The 23,643-nt window shown below is 33.8% G+C and overlaps 1 protein-coding gene across 1 annotated transcript in view; it reads right to left on the bottom strand.

The window, feature by feature from the left end:
* The window catches only part of LOC129252400 (proteoglycan 4), a 156,712-nt gene that overhangs the window by 33,547 nt on the left and 99,522 nt on the right, over positions 1-23,643 (bottom strand). The window contains exons 5-10 of the mRNA XM_054890928.1: positions 20,571-20,829; positions 5,394-5,454; positions 4,270-4,540; positions 3,811-3,929; positions 3,539-3,720; positions 844-1,017 (exon numbers count right to left, since the gene is read on the bottom strand). Coding sequence (XP_054746903.1) covers positions 844-1,017; positions 3,539-3,720; positions 3,811-3,929; positions 4,270-4,540; positions 5,394-5,454; positions 20,571-20,829 — 1,066 coding nt within the window. The remainder of the gene's footprint in view (positions 1-843; positions 1,018-3,538; positions 3,721-3,810; positions 3,930-4,269; positions 4,541-5,393; positions 5,455-20,570; positions 20,830-23,643) is intronic.

The raw sequence follows: 23,643 nt of genomic DNA, 5'->3' as shown, positions 1-23,643 counted from the left end.
TTGCTTTACATATGTGTATGTAGCAAATATATGCTGTATATGTATAGGTGTGGGTGTTTTGAAAAAAAACTGCTAAATAATACGGATAGGTATAACTTTATTAAATATATGTATGTAGTGGTGTGCACGTCAAAGGATAGAAAAAGCAAGCACAGCATAAGTGTAGGTGAATATTGCAGATAAATATTATATATATGTATATATTTATTAATTAATTATTTTTTTAATAAATATTCTCGGCATGGCAAACGCTTTTGGATATAGAAAACATATTCAAACAAATGTAAATATATAAGTATTTTCTGCGCAACAAAACTGCAAATATTGCAATAAAAGTTAAAAAGTCAGAGGTGCAAAATAAAATTAAAAAGGGAGCTAAAGAAACAGAATCACTTCTAATAAAAATTTGGAAAAATTGATGGACTTTTTTTCAACGATAAGTTCAATTCGCATTAATTTACAAAATTTTGGTTATTCTCTTTTTTTTCATACGTGCCCAAAAAAAAGAAAAAAATAGGACTCATATAAATAATAATCGGATCATATTCAGTTTTGGCCACAAAAAAAACCAAAAAAACGAAAGGGTTCCAAATGTTCCACGGTGTTTAGTTTTTGTGTGTGGCATTTATGTGAGCTAATTTTTCAACAAATTTAAGTGCATATTTTGCAATTTGTGGAATTTGAGGCTTTCACTTGAGGACGCGTACTTTCACAATACAATTTTCATAGTTTGTGGTAGGAAGTGTTTTATTAGCACACACGCACACACACACACAGTACGGTTTGACTTTCTGTGCATGTGTTAATGTAATAATAGTTTCATAAACGCAATTTGGTACTTACATTTGATCACCTTCTTGGGACTGCCTTTCTGTGGACTACCCTTCTGTGGTGAACCGTGCCGAGAGGCAGCCGTCTTCTTGGGACTGCCACGTTGTGATTCCGACTCACGCTTGGTAATAGCCGGCATTAGTTTCTCGCGTGTGGGCGATGGCAACAGAGCACCCTCCTCAACATCTGTAAGAAGTAAAAAGTGGTTGCATATCAGTAGAGTGTCTCACAAGATGAGAGTATCCTGCTGCCATTTGAAGAGCTTTGTAGTGAAATGTTATGGTGACGCATAGCAATCGTTTTCAATCAAATTTGGAAACTAATGAATAATGAAAAGGAATGAAATGAAAATATGCTTGAAATGGGAATGTGGAAATGAAAGAAAACAGATGAAAAGTGCTGGAAATCAGAAGCAAATAGAATGCGGATTATTGATAATAACAATTTTTGGTTTATTTGGAAAGGCGAAAAGAATAAAGCGCTATACAACTTCGCTTTATTCTTTTCGCCTTTCCAAATAAACCAAAAATTGTTATTATCAATAATCCGCTTCTATGGTATAGAAAAAGGTAGTTTTCCATAAATATAAAACTGCAATGCGCATACTAAAGTAGAAAGAGGAAATATGTGCAAGGTGGCGCAAACTTAATCACCCTATCGGAAGGCTCATGATTAAGCGTCATATGCTAATCATATATTTTACACTTGTAAGCTAGACAACTGCAGTAGACAAACAAATACACAATGGTGCTTACAAATTCATGAAAAACATTTAATAAATTATTATTTTTTAAATAAAATTCATAAAAACAAAAAATTAAATTAAATAGTTATTACCTCGAAAAACTTAGTTAAAAAAATTAATTTTTTTTTTTGAGTTAAAGTTATACAAAAAATAAATAATTTTTATGATTGTATTTAAGCCACCTTTCATGTGAGAAATCAACAGTGTATGAAAAAAAGCGATTACAGGCAAGAAAAGTGATAGATGAAAATAAAAAGAGTTAAGAAGTTAAACAAAATGCATGGCGAATTTCTAAAATGTATACGAAATGAGTTGACTTGGTTTATATTGACTGAAAGATTTGTACAAAGTTTGTGTAGCATTTTGTAACTGTTTTATTATTTTAAGCCGAACGGCAAATAGTTTTTTATGAGGAGCCTTTTCATGACAGAAATACACTCGGAGTTTTGCCATTGTCTACTGAGGGGCAATTGCTATTAAAACAGCCCGTTTTCTGTCATTTGGTGTTTCATGCACTGAGACTCTGATGGAGACACGGCCGCCTACAAAATGATAGTATGTATCTTCTACTCAAATATGAACGAGACGTTATCAATAAAACGGTCAGCGGATAACATATGGCAAAAATAAATTTTTTGTTTTTTGGTAGGACTATTATAAGCTTACATGGCAAATTTCAGCGTGATATGTCACATAGTTTGTTTTCTGTGCTACTGTAAACAAGTCAACGAGAAAATTATAAGTCCAAAACACACTGCATACAAAATACTGGAATCTATAAAATATCTCAGATCTTGGAATCGTTCTATTGGCTTTACGTCTTTTTATGTTTTACTACATATCTTCTCAACGGGACTTTCTTCAATTGAAAAGTATCCCAATAAGACAAGTTTCAGCGCTTCACGTAATCGTAAGGCTTCAGCTTTTGAGTAATTTTGACTTGTTAGAGTGAATGCAAAGACTTTTAAACCAACTTCGCCTCAATGAGCATTGCGAAATTTCCAGTTACTGTTTAACGTTATTGGTTGGAGTGATTTGGTCCATTTTGAATTGAAACGTTTACGGCTGCTAGGCTGCTATACATTCGATACCTAGGCCATTACCAAATACTTTGGCTCGATTTTCACACCACAAAATTTGGAGTTGGAGCGTTCTAAGAATACTTAGAACTCTAGATTTTTGAAATAGCAAAAATACCGGTATGATTGCCGGCATATAGTTTAATTTCTTCCTTTTCAAGTTAAGTTAAAGAATATTTGGTTATAAAATATTATTGAAAGAAAGTTGCGGGAATTATTTGCAAAGGGGCTTTCTATTCTTATAAGTAAAAAATCCAGATAATGACTGAATTTGAATGCTCTACCAACCCAATAAACATATTTTAAACGTAGCAAAAAAAAAGTTTCCGAATTTCTGGACTGCTTTAAGTGTTTTTGGCAAAGGAGAGGTCTAAACATAAACAGGCGAAATTTATTTTCTATCTGACCCAACTTAAATCTCTGTAAATACGATTTAAAAAATATATCGTATCTCTCAATAAACTTCTTCCGGTTAGAAGAATTGATTCTACTGTTACTTTGTATTGAATAAAAAATATTCAAAAGCATTTGTTCTCAATTTTCAGCAAAACTTTTTTTAATTTTTTTTTCATAAAAAAAAGTCTTAAATACATAATTACTTAGTTCCTATTTAAACTCCTTTCGGTCAACATACAAGTATTTTTTTTTTTTGTATTAATTTCCAATTTCCTCCTCCTATTGGAGCGTTGAGCCGGTTGGAGTATTTGCTTGCAATAAAAATATTTGTAGAAATTTTGGCAACAGAATAACCCTCATAGTTTTTCACTTGTATTGTACAATAAATAATTGTGTTTATGTATGTGTGTAAGTAATTATGTACAAGTATGTCGACGGTTGTTTGGTGTATGATTATGAGAATGCATATGAGTTAAAAATTCTATACCAGGACCAGTGGTGCGCTCCAAATGATGGCGTATATTGCTAAAACGAGCTGGCAGTGCGGAAATCTCATCTTTATTATCAAGCATATGGGCATGGCCAGGAACTCGGGATTTTTGTGTGGCTTTACTTAATGGTATGGATTTTTTATTATTCTCCTGTTCCTTCTCCTCTTTAGTAATAGGTCTGGAATAGATATTGGTTATAGAAATATTTTTGTTTTTCTTTTGTAAATCATGGAAATAATATTCCACTTCATGTAACTGTGTGTATCACCTATGCACGGAAGATGCTAACGATAAGGCGGACAGTGAACTGCGCTTGGAAACCTGATCCCAAAGATCCCTTTGTTTCTTGTATAGCTCTGGATCGATTTCTATACCCCAACCGCGGCACTGGAAAATTCAATAAAGTTAGTTGTAAAGAATGATGATAGATTGGTATTAGATTGTATTGAAGATTAAAGATTTATTAAAGAAATTTCTTGAATATTTTTAATTTATTATAAACACACAAAAAATTTTACAAAAAGTTATATTTAAAAGTTTTTAATGCTTTATAATCAAAAGTAAATAAGTAATGTATCAAAAAGTTGTGAATTTTCCTTTCTTTAATTGCCTAACTTTTATATACAATTTTTATTATTTTTTTAACAACTTTTCCTTTACACTTATTAGTATCGTTTTTCAAAGTCAGTTTAATTATCCTACTCTCCCCTTCTCATTTTTCACTCACCTTGTACTCGCCCGCCTTCTTTCGCAATTCAACGACTTCCTTGAACCACAAATCCAAATTCGGTTGCGAACGTGGCGGTGCAGTGCCATTCAAGAGCACCTCCTGCTCCTGCTGCTTATTGTCCACACCATCACCGGCCTTGTCCTTGACCTTTTCGAAGCCGAAGTTCTCCTTCTTGGTGATGAAGTGATTGGCGCGTTCCTGATCAAATGCTTGCGAGAGTGGGCGTATAGTTATTTTTCGTTCGGTCTTCTCCACAATTGCCACTTGTCTGCTTATTTTTTGTGGGTGTGCAGAGCGGTTAGGTGATTTTTTTTTTGTTATTATCATGTTATTTTATATATATATTTGTGTTTTTTTGTTTTTATTTGTAATCAAGCATGCCATATTTTTTCGCAATTGCCATTTGTCATTCGGTTACGTTGATGGTTTTAAGGTCGCATAAAACAGAAGGGTGCACCGCATTTTTTGTTTGTTTCGTGTTAAATTTTTCATTGCGCATTTATTCGAAAGCCATGTGAGAATTGCAAGCCAAGTGTTAGTTGTTGTTTGAATTTTGTGTTGGCAGTTTGTATATTCAAAGGTTTGAAATACGGGTACCAACGTAAGTATGAGTGTGCATGTGTGCGAGTGAAACAGCGGTAAACGCAGAACGAGTGGCGTCAATGTAAAAATTCGAGGAGAAATACAAAGAGATACATCAATTTAAAATTTCATATGCGCTACAAAGTATTGTAGGAATAGAGAGAAAAGAGGAAATGGAATGGAATGGAATGGATGACGGTGCCGTTACATATTTGTATGTATGCAGTTAGATGAAAATGAAGGTGTGGACGGAAATGTAGCTGTAATTGACTGCATGATTGGGCAGCGGATAGTGGATAGTGATTCGAAATTACTTTTTTTTTCTATTAATTATTTTTCTCAACACATCCTCTGCCATCTAAATAGAGAATTTGAACTCAAAAAATATAGACAAATTTAAATTGTAATAAGTATGTGAGTGCATGAATGAATGAGTGAGTGCCGAAACAAAACAAAAAATTTAGATGTGCCAAAAAAAGGGAAAATAAGTAGTGCAAGAAAATTTTTGTGTTGAAAAAAGTGAAATAATTTTTGCATACTTTTCATGTGGTTTGCTTTCTTCTGCATCGCTAACCAGCGGCTCCAACTCATGTAGCGTAGCTGAAAGCACATAAAAAATTTTATTTTTGCTCCATTTCATTTCTCAGACATTTAAGGTTATCAATAATTTCTTTTTTGTTTACATTATTTTTAGTGTAGATTGTTTCGTAATGTACTATGTAGCAGAAAAAGTATAGGAAATATTTAATACATAAAATGCTAGAATTAATTTTAATTTTTTTCCATATTTTTTAATAAATTACTACAGAAAATAAATCAGGTTATAAATCTAAATATATTTAATTTTAATACATATTTATGTGATGCAAATAATGAAAATAAAAATTTGCGCATCGAAGAAAATTTTCTTTTAGCACAAATAATACTGTAAAACCATTTCGGGTTGTTTTACTGGGGTATTGATGAAATCAAAATTTTTCGAAAATCAGGATACTACAAGTTGGCGCAAAATTAGTCATTAAGTTTTGTTTTTAGACAACTTTTTTACTCAATAAAAAAATTTTATTTTGAGTGATGGAAATCTTTATTTTGGTCTTTACGCGCTCGACTGTTTGTCTGCTTATATACCGCACCTATCACGTTGACAAGTATTAAACATTCAATAGGGTGATTAATTTTGCGCCCCCTTGTAAAGGGTGGTTAACTTCCAAGTGTCGATGTTGAATGTGAACCACACCTAAGCGTCAACGACACTGTTGGACTTCTTTCTTTGGGGTTATTTGAAAGAAAAGGTGTACGCCGATAAACCAGCAACAATTCAAGAGATAAAGGATGAGATAATTCGGCACATTAATGGCATAGAACCGCAATTATGCCTCAGCGTCATCGAAAATTTGGACCATCGGATGGAGGTGTGCCGCCGAGGCTGCGGCGGTTATTTGGCCAATATTTTCTTCCATACGTAGTTAAGCCATACCAATATTATCATAATAAAGAGAAATGACAATAATTTCTTAAAAAAATTGTATTTTATTCAAAATCAATACCGACCTTTGAAACTTAACCACCCTATATATAAAAAAATCATTTCTTAGTTTTTCTAGTTTGGCGATTTTAGAGTTTTTTTTTATCCAATTTAAAGTTTTTAGGCGCGGAGGCTTATTCAAAAAATTCATTAAATATTAATATTTGTATAATGACAAAGTCTTTCTGGTGGCTTTTGGGTACGAGAAATCTGAATTCGGGATTTATTTTACCCAAGTCACATGAAAATTCTACATTTTAACAGTTTTCTTAGCAAAGAGCGCCATAAAATCAGATCTCATATACGAAATATTTCTTTATTTGTTTATTTCATTTAGCTAAAAAGAACTCATTCCTAATTAACATTTTCCCTCCACCTGTTTTTCATACATTATTTATAAAATCGCTAATCACTTTGCAGCCTTTCTAAATACTGCCTTCAGCTTTTAGCAACATAAAAAAGTTACGCGATGCTGGGTACGTACATAACTACTGCGTGAAAAATGCAACGTGGGCTGGCAGAAGGAAGATTTGCAAAGGTTTTTATCAGAGCAAAACCATTTTTTAGCTCAAGCTTGTTTCAGATTACTGAGTGGCTGAACAAAGCAGAGTAGATGTTCCATAGCATGCAGTCTCAGACAAACAAAGCTACTTGGTTGTCTATATGAAGAAATAAAGAAAATCGAGTATGGAACTGGCATTAACTTGCTCCCTGATAACCTTACGCAGCACTAAAAAATTATCTGTGACGCTTCCTAATGTTTCATAGATGGATTAGTAGTAAACACCTGTATCCCAACTAGAAGCGGTACCACAATACTGCATTAAATAACTATAGCATTGGGACTTATTGACAAGTGTTGAAAACTTATTTGGTTTTTATTGCAGCTTAATAATTTTTTTGTTGTGAAAATACAGTTTATTCTTCTTGAAAAATCACATAAATTCAAGTCGAAAACTAGGTGAATATTAAAAAAAAGAAATATGTATTAAAAAATGCTTATCAAAGTTTCACAAGAAGAAATTTCTTTTCATCAGAATTTTCTCAAAAATTTCGGGTATATAGTGAATTCTGTTATACGTTTTAAGTGGCTTAAAAATCGTATGGATTTTAGAATTTTTTGTTTTTACAGTTTTTTGCATTTTCTTCATATAAAAAATGATTGACATTTCTTTTATATGGAACAAACCACCCAAAACACAGTCAGGAAAAAAGCTATCAAAAATTAACCCAATTTGTGGACCACTTGAAACTTGCACTTTCTTATACCAAAATTCAATTGGCTATAAAACTGCATAACCAAAATTTACCTAGAAATTGTGATTAAAAATTGTGAAATTTTTATGGAAATTTGTTGGAATATTTTTAATGATGCAAGAAATCAAAATATTGCATACATTCCTAAAGTATGCTGTTTACGGTGCTATACAATTTCGAATGGTTGGTCAAAGAAAAAAAATGTTTAAATGCCATTTGGCACGCGAATGCTATGAACTGAGTAAACCAAACATGCTATGCACCTCTCGTAAAGAGATAGAAAACATGAAGTTTGAACCTTTGGTTATTTTGATCATATTTGGACTCATGAAAAATTACGTAAACCGTTTAAGCAAAGATCGTTCTGCATTCCATTATCTGAAGCAAAAATGTCTCAAAGTTAATGAGACAAAAATTAAAGAGGGTGTTTTCGTAAGTCCAGCATAGAAAAGCTGATTGAAGATTCATCTGCACCATTTCCATCTGCTCTTGGCCATGTACAATCATTGATTGTTAATAGAAATAAAATTGTTGTTGGACTGCTATTGTTGAAACGTGTCGTTAAAATTTCTTTTTTTTCACTCACATTTGAGCTTTTCGCCCGGAAATATGGGTCCAGTTAGTAAGATACACAGATAAAACCTTCAACAGGATGTTGGTACATTCGAAAAGTGTTACTGAGGGAAAGCGGAGCTCATTATGCTTTTAGATTACTATTGGAGCTCCCATAAGGCTGAATTCTAGTGAAAGAAAAAAGTCAGCCAAAAATATTGTCGATCCAATCAAAACACCAATAAATAATCTGGGAACTGAGTTGTGATAGGAAATTTGTTTGTTTACGTATTTGCGCCTAAAAAAACTTACTCAATCAAGCCAACGTATGCCGCTGCTACCTACTTTTTCCGAATTTATTTTAATTACACATTTTAAAATTTCTCCGTGATCGAAAACATTACTCGCCTAAGCCAACAAATGCTGCTGCCTACCTAAATTTATTTACTTAATTATTAAAATTACTTTGAATTTAATTATTTTGCAAAAAGAAATAAAAAATACGATGCAAAAGGTATATAAATTGCCTTTCTTATAAATTGATCTACCCTAAAGCTCAATCAGTGTAGGTTAGGTTAGGTGAAATGTCTGTTAGAGGCCCCTTGTGGTACCATCGGAACTATCCTACCCTTACTCTACTTCCTCCTCTCTAATATGATACATTGAGTGGCCTTTAAAAATCTGGCTATACCAGCTAATTTAAGATTTTCAAAATCCTTAATGTTGTCCAAAGAACGAGACCGAGCTATCTCAACCTTCTTCTACACAGAACTTTTCACCCGCATACAAGATGCTCGACTATGACCTGTTCTATATCCTAACAGCTTCTACAATAGACATTGGATAGTGTCTTTAATCTACTAGCATGTCTTTCTATTAGACAGTTCCCAGATAGGATTCCTACTACGATTCTTAGATCCTTCCTACTTAACTTAAATAGGCTCTTAGTGCGATAGCGCAGCTGTTTAACTGTTTCCAGTTGGAATTTGCAACGGTGATGATGTGTCTATTAAAAGTTCACGTGTAGCCAAGGGCATGGGTATGTCGACCTTGTCCTGAATAATTTGGAGCATGGAGCTCAATCTAGCTAACTCATCTGCCTTACAGTAACCTTTAGTGTTACTATGCCCTGGCACCTGAAGTAGATTCATAGAAAATACTGTGCAAGTATTTTTAATAATTTGTAACACTCTGTTACTGGCTTAGACGAGTGTTTATATGATAGGCGTGACTTCAGAGCTGAATAAATGAGCATTTCTCTAACTGTGACTACGCGTTTATTTAGCACTAAAAGGCTTTCTGAGATTGCCAAAACTTTCAACTTGGAATACATTGCAATGATCAGGCAAGCGAAAGGATATGTTGGTGCCTATAGTTTCGGAGTAAGCACCATCTCCCACTTGATCATTGAGTTTTGAACCATCACTGACCACGTTTTCATTATTTATGACACCATTCTCCCAGTCCTCTCTGGATGGAAAATGGATTGTATGAGGCCTTTCTAGATATGTATCACTCATATGTATCAGTCATAAAAGTTAGTTAGGAAATATCCCAAGTATTCTTGAACATCGCTGGGTATTTGTCTTGAGCATTGATGATTCCCTCAATATTTACGCCACTTTGGCGACTAGTTGTCTACAATCAGTGTAAGTGTTCATCAAACATGAAACAAATAGACAAACATGAGTTTGAACAGAGCCTCCTGGCGGACTAGCCTTAAACCGGACTGGTTTTTCATCTGCAGCGGGTACACTTAAAATTGTCTGCTTAAAATTTTCATGGAACAATTTCAATCTCTAACTGCCTTGTCACTACAAGCCAATTTAAGAAGTAGTTAGAGGGTTAAAATCTATCACAAAAAACTCCTCGTATAATTCTACTATAGAAGTTGGAGAGCATAAACTTTCTTTGAAGTATTTTTATTTGAAATGAAAATTCAGGCCTCAGGACTGGTACTGGCTTCGGCCAAGCTGGTCTGTAAAACATCCTCATTCATAATTATTACTACTTGTTCACGTTGAGTAACCACTGTTGGACAGTTAAGTCTCATAGTGGGTCAGAAAATCAGACAAAGTCAAAAGCTGCGGCGTAATGTTATTTCACGCTCACAATTGACTATATTTTTACTTGTTCCGGTTGGGCTGTCTACGAATGCCTATTACTTGTGTATCTTGACGATGATGAGTCGTCCGAAAATATTTTGGGTTAGAGTTCAAGTGCGACTTTTCAATTCCTATATGATCGAAACCCTAAGCAATAGCATTTCTAAGCCAAGGATCTTTTAGCAACTAGAAGGAACACTGAATGTCTTTTGCCACACCAGAGCCTTTTAGTACGCATTATTTCTTTCTTCTGCTGCGACCAATTTTCTATCTTTCTAGTCAGGACAGGTAACCTAATCTGCCAGCAACACTTTGTAAGCCTCTCTTGACATTGACTAGTAGCGTTTTAATATTTTTTTATAGCGTAGTTTTATTGAAGTAAAAAATTGTCAGTTATTACTAAATGAATTATATCCACACCAACTTTGTTCCTCATACCCAAAATACACAATTCCCTCGATTTTTTTATTTTAATATAAATAACACCTTATTTGTGCTTAGCGAAACATTTTCTTCGTGCAAATATGTGATGTGAATCAAGCGAGCAAAGCAAAAATTTCCAGAAAAACAAATTACTTCAGTAAAACTCAAATGTCGGAGGAATAGGCAGCGTGGAAATGAAATTTTGCGGCGTGAAAATGAAGAAGGAATGCAATAAATAGAAACAGAAAAAAACTACTAAGTAATCATTTGGGGATAGTGCAGCAGCCGTGGCGAACGTGAGAGTGGTTCAAGGATCTCTTCAATTGCGCTTAGGTGTGCACTATTCATTAGTGGAATACTTAATTGGTCGGGCTGCTGGAAAGGTAATGGGGAACTCGCAACATAAAAAATAAAGAAGCAAAAACCATTGTTTCTATGTGTATGTACAAATGTATGTTAGTAGATGTTAATATTGAAGTATGTATGCTGATGTATATGCAACCAATGGCGTGTATGTATGTATGTATGTACGTTTAGTAGATGTTTGTACGCAGTGAATGATGTCATTAATATAGAACGAAATTTCATCGAACAAATTAGGTTGAATTGAATTACACGAATAAATTAATGTAGTAAATGTAGCAAGTGTCTTTTGAGGAGAATAATAAAATAAAATAACTAAAAAGTAAGAAACAAAACACAAGGTAATAAATACAATAAACACAAATAATGAAGAAATATTTATATGCAAAAGCTTTTATTGTCAGAGAATGCGCCAAATTAGCAGTCATTCTTCTGCTCTCAAGCGGGACTGGTTATTTCATTAAAAAATTTTTGTTCAGCTCAAATCTTGCTTAAAACAATAAGAAAGGAAATAAGCGGCATTTTTATTAGCTAGTAAATGTATTTTTCAGCAGAAGCGGCAAAAATTTGGAAGTTTTTAAAGCTCAATTTCACGCAAAATTAGAAAGCTAAGTTAAAGATTTTTAATTGAATTGAAAATAATTGTTTGAAAATTTTGAACAAAAACAAATCCATAACATCCTATGAAAGACTTTTCTGGATGGCTATAATATATAGTTAAAGCTAATCTGGACTGGTTACATGTTATCGAGGAGGCACCTAATGAATCATTTTGCTAACTAATAAAATGGTTTTTGTCTTTCGATGCAGATTTATTACCAAGATTTTTTTTATATGAGTTATAATCACGAAATAAAGCTAAGCAAGAATAAGTAGTTGGAGTCCTGCCATATATACTGTCATAATTTTAGAGCTATTTTGCATCAGCTGCATTTAAATGTGTTATGCATACGTCCTTTTTTCAAATACATTTGCTAATAAGAGTTGTAAATTAAAAGAAGTCAGGTCAGATCGCGGAATTATTAAGTGGATTTCATGGTTTCATATGTATACCGGGTTAATTATTTTCAATTTATTGTTTTGATTAATTAATTTTTAATTCTTTCATCACTCCGCATTAGTCCGAAAAACTCGGAATTGCATGTAGTGATTATTTTAAATTATTATTACATTATTTCATTAAAGATAAAATTGCAGTAAATTAATACCTCAATTTCGCAAGAGGAAAGAAAAATGTTAATAAAGTAGTAAATCTATATTTATATTAACATAAGTTTTTTGCATGTATATATTTTAATTAAATAAATTTTATTTTCCCATCGTTCCTTAAAGCTCTCAAATACTCCGAATTACTCCGAAATTAATTTCTAATAGTTTTAATTGAGATATGAAATGTTTCATAAATACAGCAGTAATTAAATATCATCGGCACTGAAGCCTTGCTTATCTAGAATATATTCTATTAACTCATTAATTTATTATAAATTAAAAATTATAAAAATAACAATAAATATCTTCGAAGTCAAAAAAATAATTCAGTGAACAGTTTACTATACATTTTCATTGCTGTAAATTGCTTTCTAAAATTTTAATTAAATATATTTTATTATCCATTACTCCGAAAAACTCCGAATAATTTCAAATTACTCCGAAAATATTAACTGATTAATCGGCTTGGCAGCGAATACTTTCAAGTTCTTATTTGCATAGATTTTATTTTCTCATAACTTTGAATGACTCCGAATTACTCCGAAAATTCTAACTAATACAACTTAAATCAACTGATTTGGTAGTGAACACTTTCGCATTCTTATTTAAATTTATTTTACTTTCTCACAATTTTGAATAACTCCGAACTACTCCGAAAATTGTGACTAATACAACTGATAACATTTGATGACTTGGGCAGCAAGTACTCGGCGCATCTCTAGTGATATGAGGTGGGCTATGCTGTAAAAAGTTTATAAAAATTTGGCACAAGCAAATGGGTTTCATTAAGGGCACAGATACCTGTAAAATTTCGAAAAACAATTTTTTTTTTCATAAAATGTTAATATAATCCTTTAAGAAGATGTCAAAAAATTCTTAGAACGTAAATTTAAGTATTTTTTTATATTATAGATCGTTAGCCGAGACTATTCTTTGCGTTCGAGCGTTGGCCGTTTACAGGTATCTGTCCCCTTAAACGCAGTTCAGGTAGCAGTTTGCGCTAATTAATTACAAAAAACATGTCACATAAAATTTTTTAAATGATTTGGATACAGGGGTCAATAAATGTTTAGGTAATGTGATTAATTTTTGCTACCTCTTATATATATTTACATACATTCGTACATAACATTGCATTCAGCTAATGGCTGAATACCTTTCGTGGATCTATATATTTTATTGAAGTTAATTTTTTTTGTTTTGTAATGAAGTTGAATATTTTTAATTTTTTTCATCGTTTCGAAAGACTATGCATAACTCCGAAAAAATTCTAATAACTCCCAATGTTTCCGAATTACTCCGACAACACAAACAAATATAATTAACATCAATTTATGACTTTATCTCCTTAGGAAGATAAAACCTTTTATGAGAATGTGTTAAAAACAAAAGATCGATTCGATGCCACCATTAAGAAATAGTCGAGGCTTCTGTATATCCGAGATTACTTGTTTCGTTTGTATAACTTAATGCCAGAAAATTTTCAGAAAAAGAACGGATACTCTAACATATACTCGTATGACAGTAGTAATGGAAGGACTAGTCTAACGTTGAATTCCACTTAAGTAATGGAAATCATTGATTAAAAAGCTACTGACTTTGTTTACCGGCATTCTGAACCGCCTCACTCTATAAAAATAATCTAAAAATACAATAGACAAATGACAAAACTCAATCTCATGAAGGATGTAAACATAATTCTCATGCCTTTCCTCACAGTTACAAAGAAATTAAACCGAACTAAAAATCCCTTAAATGTTTCAAATAACAGTTCACTAAGAACAAATTTCATTTCTATAAATTCAATAACTTTTCTTGTATACTCGCATGCTCACACTATATTTCTGCTACATTTAAATAATATAAGAAATAAATTATAATAGCTTGTGGAGCAGTAAATGATGCAGGGGAAAGGATAAATTTTCGCTTCACAACAAATGGCAAAAAAGAGTGCCTCATTAGTTAGAACAAGGGAACTTGGTACTAGCGAATATTTCGAAAATATTTTATAAGCAATAAACTAATACATTTATAAAGTTTGAAAAAAGTTGGAAAATTTCAAAAATATATATTTTTTTTTTTGTACTTTCTAATTAGTTATTATTTTGCATTAATTTACTTTTAATTACATGTGTACATTTTCCTTTACCCAACACCCTTTACTGTCCACTTAATTTCATTTTTATATGTGTAAATAAAAAACAAAGAGAGAATATTTCAATGTTATAAACACTTCAACACTTACGTCATTCATTTCATTTTCAAACTTTCAACTTACTTTTTGTCAATTTTTTTTTTGTTTTAGCTATTACTTTTGAAAAAAGCATATTTATATATAGTAAATGCGTTACTTTGCATTACTTTTAATTTCGTTCTATATAAAAAAGGAAACTTTGTAGTAGAGAATTTTTTTAGTAAAATTTTTAATATTTTTCAGTATTTTCAGTATTATAGATTTCTGTTCAAGAAATTGGCAACCAAAATTCTAAAGCAAAAATTAAGTTTATCTAAGAAAAGTAATTGAATTAAAAAATAAAAAAAAATAAACAAAATCAAATTACAGCTTACTTGTAATTGCTATAGACACTATGTACGTAAACTACACAACCAGTTAAAAATGTTAGTAAAATCAAATAAGTCGTTTTGATGTGCTGCAAGTAAGTTTGCCTTTGGAAATGCTTTGAAAAATTTGCTTTTAATTTACTCTCTAAAGTGCAGTGGTTTTATAAACCATACTAGAAGATATTTCCAAATGCGGATATGTAATATTATATTTTCATTTTTTTTCTAGTAGACTTTGGGAAAATTTTAAAATTGTTCTTAACATCCGAATTTATTGATTTCAAAAACGTTTTTTTCGGCGTGTAGTTGTTTTAACTTATTTTAAGGCTACATATAATTTTTTATGATTCATTAGCAGAAGTTGGAAGTTAACAAAGTATGCAAAATGTGACATCAGAAAAGTGGCCTAAAAGTGCGCAACATGGTTTTGAGTGCTTTTATTAAAATTTCAAGAGAAAATTGAGGGCAAATTCAGGACAAATATGTCTTGCATGTTACTAAGCGCACCATTATTCCAACAAATCTTAATCAAAATGCGCAAAACCTTTTATCAGCACATTTTTGAAACAGATTTTTATTTTACAAGTCAAAATACACCACCACAAAAACTATTAGTTTTCTCTAATAAAAAAACTTCTTTGTTTTTATATTTTATTTTTTTAAATTTTGTTGTTGCTTCTATAAAATTTCTAAAATGTTGCGCATTTTTGGACATTTTTCACTCTTCGTTATTTGAAACTTCCATTATACTAAATATTTTATCTCGATTTTTTATTTTTGAAGCAACAGATTTACGACGACGTGTACATAAAAAACTTCAAAATAATTCAAAATACTTTCGAAAGTAATTCTACTAGCGCGAACGTTAAATATTATTTAGCTTTAAGAGCAAAAAATCGGTAGGATTTATAAAATTTTGTCAAAATTTTTCGCTAAAAGAGAATTAAGAAAACCTATCTTTTGTAACAATCACTACTAACAATTTTTAAATTCCTAATTTTCAAATTTGATTAATCATTCAAAAGTTAGTAACAATTCTGTGGCGAAAGTGAAAGGCTTCGTTAGTTTAAATTCACCATTTTGATGGCTAATTTGAAACTCAAATATTTTATTAATTTATATTACTTTTTGTTTTCATAAAATCGTCTTTTTTGTATTATATCTATTTTTGCAGCATTTATGAAAAAATATACCTAATATTGCTATATGACTTCTAGTTTCAGTTCAATCAATTCCCCTGTTTCCATATGGCCAGACTACAAATTGTTGCTTTCTTAAGACTTTGAGTTGCACATACCAATCCAAAGAAAAATTCTGCTCGCTTGCACAATTTGCACTTGCGTCAGACTATCACTTACAGACAATAGAATCTTTAGTACTGAAAAGTTTCAGAATTTACAATAATGAGGTATGCCACTGGATACCTTTTTGATATTGCAGGTTCCTATTCTCTTGACTCCTAGACTCTTGATTATGGCGTAAAGTTCGTAGTTTTACGCAAAGGCGACTTCCATACGGCCATTTTGTACCAACAGCAAATCTTACAATCATTGTGGGTTGCACATATTCGACGGATCCATCTGGCAACCCTGTATTTTTTGACAGAGACGTCAAATCGCTTAATGACATACCGCGTTTCCAGCGTCAGTTCAAGCAGATTTTTACCATGGAACAGTACACGCCAACAGTACACGCCACGCGTACGCTCCCAAATTGTTCAAATTTACATTCAACAAAAGAAGTCAATTGTGAAAACTCAACGTGGGTATAAAAACTTAAATAATGTGAAAAGTGCGCCTTCTAAGAACACCATTAAACGTTTGTACGAAAGGTTTTCGACTCTTTCTAATCCAAAGAGGCCAAATTGCTCTTGTACGGGCCAGTGTTGAGACGTCGCCAAGGACATCCCAAAATCGCCGTTCTCAGCAATTGGGCATTGCTCGGACCACTTAACAACGAATTATCCGCATTGATTTGCATTTATTCCCGTAGAAGATTCAATTGAGGCAAAGATTGTTACCTGCGGACAAGCCTCGTCGATTGGAATGTGCCCAAAAAACACATGGGTCCGTCGAATATGGGCAACCCTGTACTTTTGAAATATCAAAAAACAAAAAAATCGATTTTCTGGAAATTCTAGACCACCGGGAGCCCTTAAGCCTTAATATAACAAATGAAAAAAAAAATCCTATAATACAATAAAAATATATATAATAAAATAATACAATTTTCTATTATTTGATTAGTACCTCTGTTCAAGTGTACCAATAAATCAAGCACAGTTTTCCTGCTACGATTCGGGTTTATTTTCGAGCAAAGAACAGTCTTCACCTGAATTATCATAAAATCTTGGTTTAATAAATCAAACACTGTTGCTGTAATAAACATTTTAGTACCTAAAAATTATTGCCTCTAATCAATTGAACGAGACTGTATATCAACTATATAAAGGGAACTATTTCGTTTCAAAATTCACTCCGTAGAGGGCGCTGGGGCTGAGATATCTCTAAATATAGTGTTTATAGTTCGATTTAACTCAAATTCACAATATGTATTAGCTAAACGAAAATATATAAGTTATCCCAAAATTTATTGGGCCACAACGAAGTATGGCTATATTTACTAACCTGGTCCGTATTACTTATAATAAATGCGGTCCGAAATACTTTTGCATTTTGTCAAGCAAAATTGCCTAAAGTAACGCGCAAAAAAGTTTCGAAACCAAGTTTTTTATTTTTTACATGAAAATAAAGAATTTTGTCAGTCGAAATAAGGCAAATCCACCAAGTGTTCTGCTATTAAGTTGAATTAAAGTATTCATTAAAAAACTTAAATATAGTTTCTAGTTCTGACTTATAAAACAAATTTTAGAAACCCTTCTTTTCAGATTTATATAACCCCGTTACAGCAAGCGCATCATCTCTCATAAACTTTACGCCCGACAATAATGCCGCCGGAACCAACTTTGATGGAACTTCATAAAGCTATTACTCATATGAGTAACAATAAGGCTCCTGGGGAAGATGGCATTCCCATAGAGCTGCTGAAGTACCTCGACGACAACGGACGTCAAGTTCTGCTACACCTCTTTTTAAGAATATGGCACCGAGGCAGCATTCCGGAAGCATGGCGTGTAGGGTTGGTAACTCCTATTCACAGAAAGGAAGACAAATTAAACTGTGAAAACTAGCGTGGAATCACTCTCCTAAATTCCACATATAAAATCTTTTATCGAATAATCGCATCCCGGCTAACTGCGGAAGCAGAAAAAATCTTGGGCGAATACCAAGGCGGATTTCGCCCAGGTCGATCAACAACAGATCAAATCTTTATATTAAAGCAAAATCTTGAAAAATGCTATGAATGCAACTTAGACGTACACATCCGGTTCGTCGATTTCAAACAAGCCTTTGATAGTATCCTCCGAAACAAAATCCCAGAAGCGCTCTCCAACTTGGGTATCAGCAACAAACTTATTCAGCTGGTCATGGCAACACTAACTAGCACCACTGGAAAAGTAGTTGTACAACAAGCAGTGTCAAAGCCCTTCGAAATCTCCAGTGGCGTAAAACAAGGCGACGCGCTTTCCACATCTTTATTTAATCTCCTTCTTCACTATGCGATAAAAAACGAAGTGAAGTTTGGAAACCTTTCTAGTCGCTCGGGAATAACAATCGCGTACGCGGATGATATCACAATAGTGGCAAGGAACAAAAGATATCTCATTGAAACCTTCTGTAATATTGAATTTCGTGCAAAATCAGTAGGCCTTAGAATAAATGAAGGCAAAACTAAATATCTGAAGGTCTCCCGCAGCGAAGAAAGTTGAAGTCCTGAAAACATCCAAAGCGGGACATTAACCTTTGAAGGTGTTCAACACTTCAAATATTTGGGAGTGTTAATAAAAAATGACAACAGTAGTTACGACACAATACAAAACAGAATAACGGCAGCAAACAAAGCATATTACGCCCACACAAAATTGCTGAAGTCCAAACTGCTCACATGTGAATGTAAACTCCGCCTCTACCAGTCAATAATACTACCAGTGCTGTCCTACGGCTGCGAGTGCTGGACATTGACAAGCAAAGACGAAAGTAGCTTAAGAGTTTTCGAACGAAAAGTACTCCGAAGGGTGTTTGGCCCCATACGATGCAACGATGGAACGTACCGAATACCTGTACGCTACAACGATGAGTTCTAAACTTATGCCACGGAGAAGACGTCGAGAAATACATTAAATCCCAAAGGCTTCGATGGTTAGGGCATAGTCTGCGCATAGAAGACAGCCGCCCCCAAAAATCTTTTTTATCAACGAATTGTCTAATGACCCGAGCCCGAGGGGGTCCAAGGTTAACCTGGCTTGACCAAGCCATATATATATATATATATATATATATATAATTGGCGCGTACACCCTTTTTGGGTGTTTGGCCGAGCTCATCCTCCTATTTGTGGTGTGCGTCTGGATGTTGTTCCACAAATGGAGGGACCTACAGTTTTAAGCCGACTCCGAATGGCAGATATTTTTTATGAGGAGCTTTTTCATGGCAGAAATACACTCGGAGGTGTGCCATTGCCTGCCGAGGGGCGACCGCTATTAGAAAAAATATTTTCTTAATTTTTTGATCTTTCACCGAGATTCGAACTGACGTTCTCTCTCTGAATTCCGAATGGTAGTCACGCACCAACCCATTCGGCCACGGCGCCCGCCATGGCCGACCTGAAAAAGCTACAAGTTAGGAGCTGGAGATCTGTTGCTATGAACCGTGCAGATTGGAAGAGGATTGTGGATGAAGCTAAAGCTCACCCTGAGCTGTAATCGCTACCTGATGATGATGACTGTGCAAAAACAACTTTGTATGAGTTAGTTTTGATTCAAGTTCGTAAAAGTTCATCCGCCTCAAGATGTATTAATAAAGTATGCCAGACTTGCATGATGCCCTCTTTTGCTTTTGATAAAAACAAAAAAGTTTTTTTTTTAATTTTTTCGTCTATGCTCTCCGAAAGCTAGTCCACTTTCAGCTTTCTAAATTTACAGAAAACAAGTTTGTTAAGAAATAAATTCCCAGGGGTTGCCAAAAAAGAGAATATCCATTTGTTTTCCCACCATATTATATAACTGAGTATATGTTTTTACACTTTTGTTTTTTTTTTTAGTTGCTTTTTTTAGATATAATATAAAAATCGCCCATTCGTGACTTGGAAAATAATTTTTTTTTTTTTTTTATTTGTCAAAATTAGATTGCTTAAGTGTACATGCCACTATCAGTCACCCAATATTAATACATTTTGGTCTGCTTCAACTTCCTGAAAAATTCTCTAAATATAATGGACTTCAATTTACTCGAATGCAAGTCAGTCGAAGATCATCTTGACTGAAGATGATATGGACTCAAGCAATTTTTCACTTTCACCACAGAATCACTATTGTGCCGCCTTTTCATATTTTCAATTTGCGAAAAAAATTCAACAATTTTTTGTTTTGATTTTTGTAATCAAATGCTACGACCGCAATTAAAAAACATAAATTTCGTGACTCAGTTAATTGAATTACTCATTTGTAAATTAATAATTTTTAGTTATTATGTTAGTAAATTAGTTTAAGAGAATTCAAAAAATTTGTTACTTTTACTCGTAATTAAAATTTAAAGTAATTATTATTATGATTTTTTTTTAATTTATTATTAATGATTAGCGACAATTTTATATTGTCGCACCTTCTTTCTGATTTGTTGTACGTTTTTTATGAACCGTTGGCATCGCCGGTTGTGGTTGTTGCCTTAGATGCAGTTGTTGTTGCTGTTGTTGTTTGCTAGCTTTGAGCGCCCCCATTGATATTGATTTTCTGGGGTGATCCGCCGCATCGCCGGCCTCAATGCCCTTTATTCGTCGGACATTGGGCCAAACGAATTGCAAACGATATTCTGTGCTCAATTTTGACATGGTCTTTTTGAATAGGCCATTTGACTCACCCGCCTGCAAAAGAGAAGAGCAGAGGTGGAAGAAGAAGAGGAAGAAGAAAGAAACAAGAACGAAAAAACAAGTATATAAATGCATAAAATTGGAAAGAAAAATATGAGTTATTAAACAAATTGCAAGTTAAAGGTTTATCATAAATATCATACAATAAATATTATTTGTATTTGTATTTGTATTTGTATTTTTTTTTTTATAATATTCCACAATGCAATTAGGATGTAAATTACGATGACAACGATGGCGACGACAGCAAGAGTAGCAATATTTTATTATTAAATTATGTTCAAAGTTAAATGAGAGAAGCAAGTAAGAGAAAATTAAAAATGAAAAGAAATTCGTGTTGGAGAAAAACGAGAGAAGAAGACAAAATACAAGTATTTTTTGTAAACTTTATATAAACTATGGCTAAGTAAACACAATACTTTTGTACATTGTAAAATTTGTTGTAATAATACATTGTAAAATACTCCAATACTCAATCGAAAATACAGATGTATGTAAATGAACAAATATACAATGAATCTGCTAAAGAACTTAAATGAAATTCATGCAAAGTATCAGACTTATTTGACACAATACAATTTTACGCCTTAATATAGGCAACCTGACGTTATTATATGTTGAAGTTGCACCGTGAACAATTCGTTTACCTAATAGGTTGATATTTTTCCTTTCTCCTTTAAAAGTAGAAAATCCATAAAAACAATGACAGTTTGCACTTAATTATAAATGTAAATGTAGCGTACAAAAGTACGCCTACTCGCAACCCCATGGACACACTAGGCCTCTATTTGGCCTAGTAAAAAAATGTATTCCAAACTATGTAAATTACTATTGCCGTTCAGTATAACTACAGGCGAAATACGCTGCTAATGTTCACATCGCCCTCAAGGGAAGAATAGATAAGAGACCTTGCAAGTCAGAGCGACTCCTCCTATGCAAACACAGATAGCTGAAAGCTCGAGCGCAAGCTAAGCGGCGGCGTATATTCCGAACATCTGGGAATCTCTGTTAACCTACCATTTTAGTGTTTTTCAGGCTGAAGAGATGTCAATATTTAAGGTGCAATACTATTCCAGCAGATAATACCCACATTTTCAGCCGACAATCTCCGAGGCAGCCATGGAATACCGCACATATCTTTAACGAGATGGCTGAGTTATTTTCGGGAGGCCATATTTGACACTTCTAAACTTGATAGCTTCGAAAAAATTAGCATCGCTGGTAAGCCTACCCCTAGCTCAGACCTATTCCGAAACCCTTTTACAAGACAAAGAGTCCGATTTATTCAACGCTGAAACAGGAGTAAAGCAGCAAGATTCGCTGTATATGCTTGTGTTCAATCTAATTTTACACTACGTAATTAAAGATGTTGATCCATCAGAGACTATATTCTCCAAAACATCAGAGACCATTTTCCCCCAAACAATATGCGGCTCTCCTGACGATCTGGCTATCCTTGCGAGAAATACGAATTCCAAAAGAAGTATTCGAGCACTCCAAACAAAAGCAAAATTATTTCGATTAAAGATCAACGAAAACAAAACGAAATACCTCGCAAGGCTTAACGCGCTGACAAAACCAGCAGATCTTAAAATTGGCGATCATAAATATGAAAGGATGAAATATCTAGGACTGCACGCTTTCAGAATGCCTGATGAAAGAATACCACGTAAAGTGCTAGATGCGCGTGGTTAAAAATGAAGAGCATGTACTCGGTTAGGTGGCGTTGAGGACAAGAAGGACGAAAGAGCAGCATAAGAGCGGCCAGCTATCGGAGAATGGTTGGACTCCAATAACGGCATTAGGTGGTAGGGAGTTTTGGAAGGTGGTAAGAGTCTCTCGATGATTGTCTTTTAATGTCTGTCTATATACTGTCCCATCCAGCTGTTTCAGTTGCGTTCGGTCTTCGATCTCGTTGGTGTAGTCGAAGAGATGTCTCCGAACTCGCCCCAGAAGGTAGTTTAGGCTCGAACAAATGCTTTCAGGGGTGATTCTTATGGTAACACCCTGGCAGAAAATGCTTGCTGAGCATTTTGACTGAAAGCATGGAGGGCTCGTTGTGAAGGTGTTTTAGAGGACACATCAGAAGGCATCCCTTGGCTATCCTGAGAGCAGTAGTTTGACAGGTCTGGTGCTTTATTCTCTTTGAATCACTAGGGCTAAGCGACCAAACGGGCGCAAAGCAATTTAGTGCCGGCCTTTCAATTTTAAATTTAGCCAGTAACATTTCTTTGTATTTGCCCCAAGTGGTGCCGGCTAGCGATTTCAGGACCTTGTTGCGGGTTTGAACCTCAGTGGCAATTGCGGTTGTATGCGCAGAGAAGGAGAGCAAAATGTCGAAGGCGATACCCAATATTTTGGGCTGGTTAATGCTCGGTTTTTCCGTATTATCGACTTTCACCTATAGCTACAGTTTGACCTCTTTCAACCACGAGATAAAGAGGGTCACCGTGGATTTAGTGGGGGAAAACTGCAAATTCCACGCCGTAAAAAAGCGATTAAGGCTGCCGAGATAGACGTTCGCTTTGGAAAACAAGTATTCGATGTCATTGCCGGACGCCATTATCGAACAACCGTCATTATATGAGACCAGTGAAACTCCCTCTGGTGATTGAGGCAATTTCGAGGTATATTAGTTGAAAAACCCGGTCTAGTGCGCCAAACTATACTGCTATAACTGATGATGGTGACGAACCAGACAGCCGCAGTATATAGACAAACAAGCGATGGAGTGCGTAAAGGTCAATGTAAAGATTTCGTCAATCAAAATATGTTTTTTATGTAGTAAAAGAATTATTCGAAAAGAAA

The sequence above is a fragment of the Anastrepha obliqua genome, chromosome 1, assembly GCF_027943255.1.
Source record: "Anastrepha obliqua isolate idAnaObli1 chromosome 1, idAnaObli1_1.0, whole genome shotgun sequence".
NCBI lineage: Eukaryota > Metazoa > Arthropoda > Insecta > Diptera > Tephritidae > Anastrepha > Anastrepha obliqua.
The sequence above is the reverse complement of the archived record's forward strand: the minus strand, read 5'-3'. Positions and strand labels throughout refer to the sequence as shown.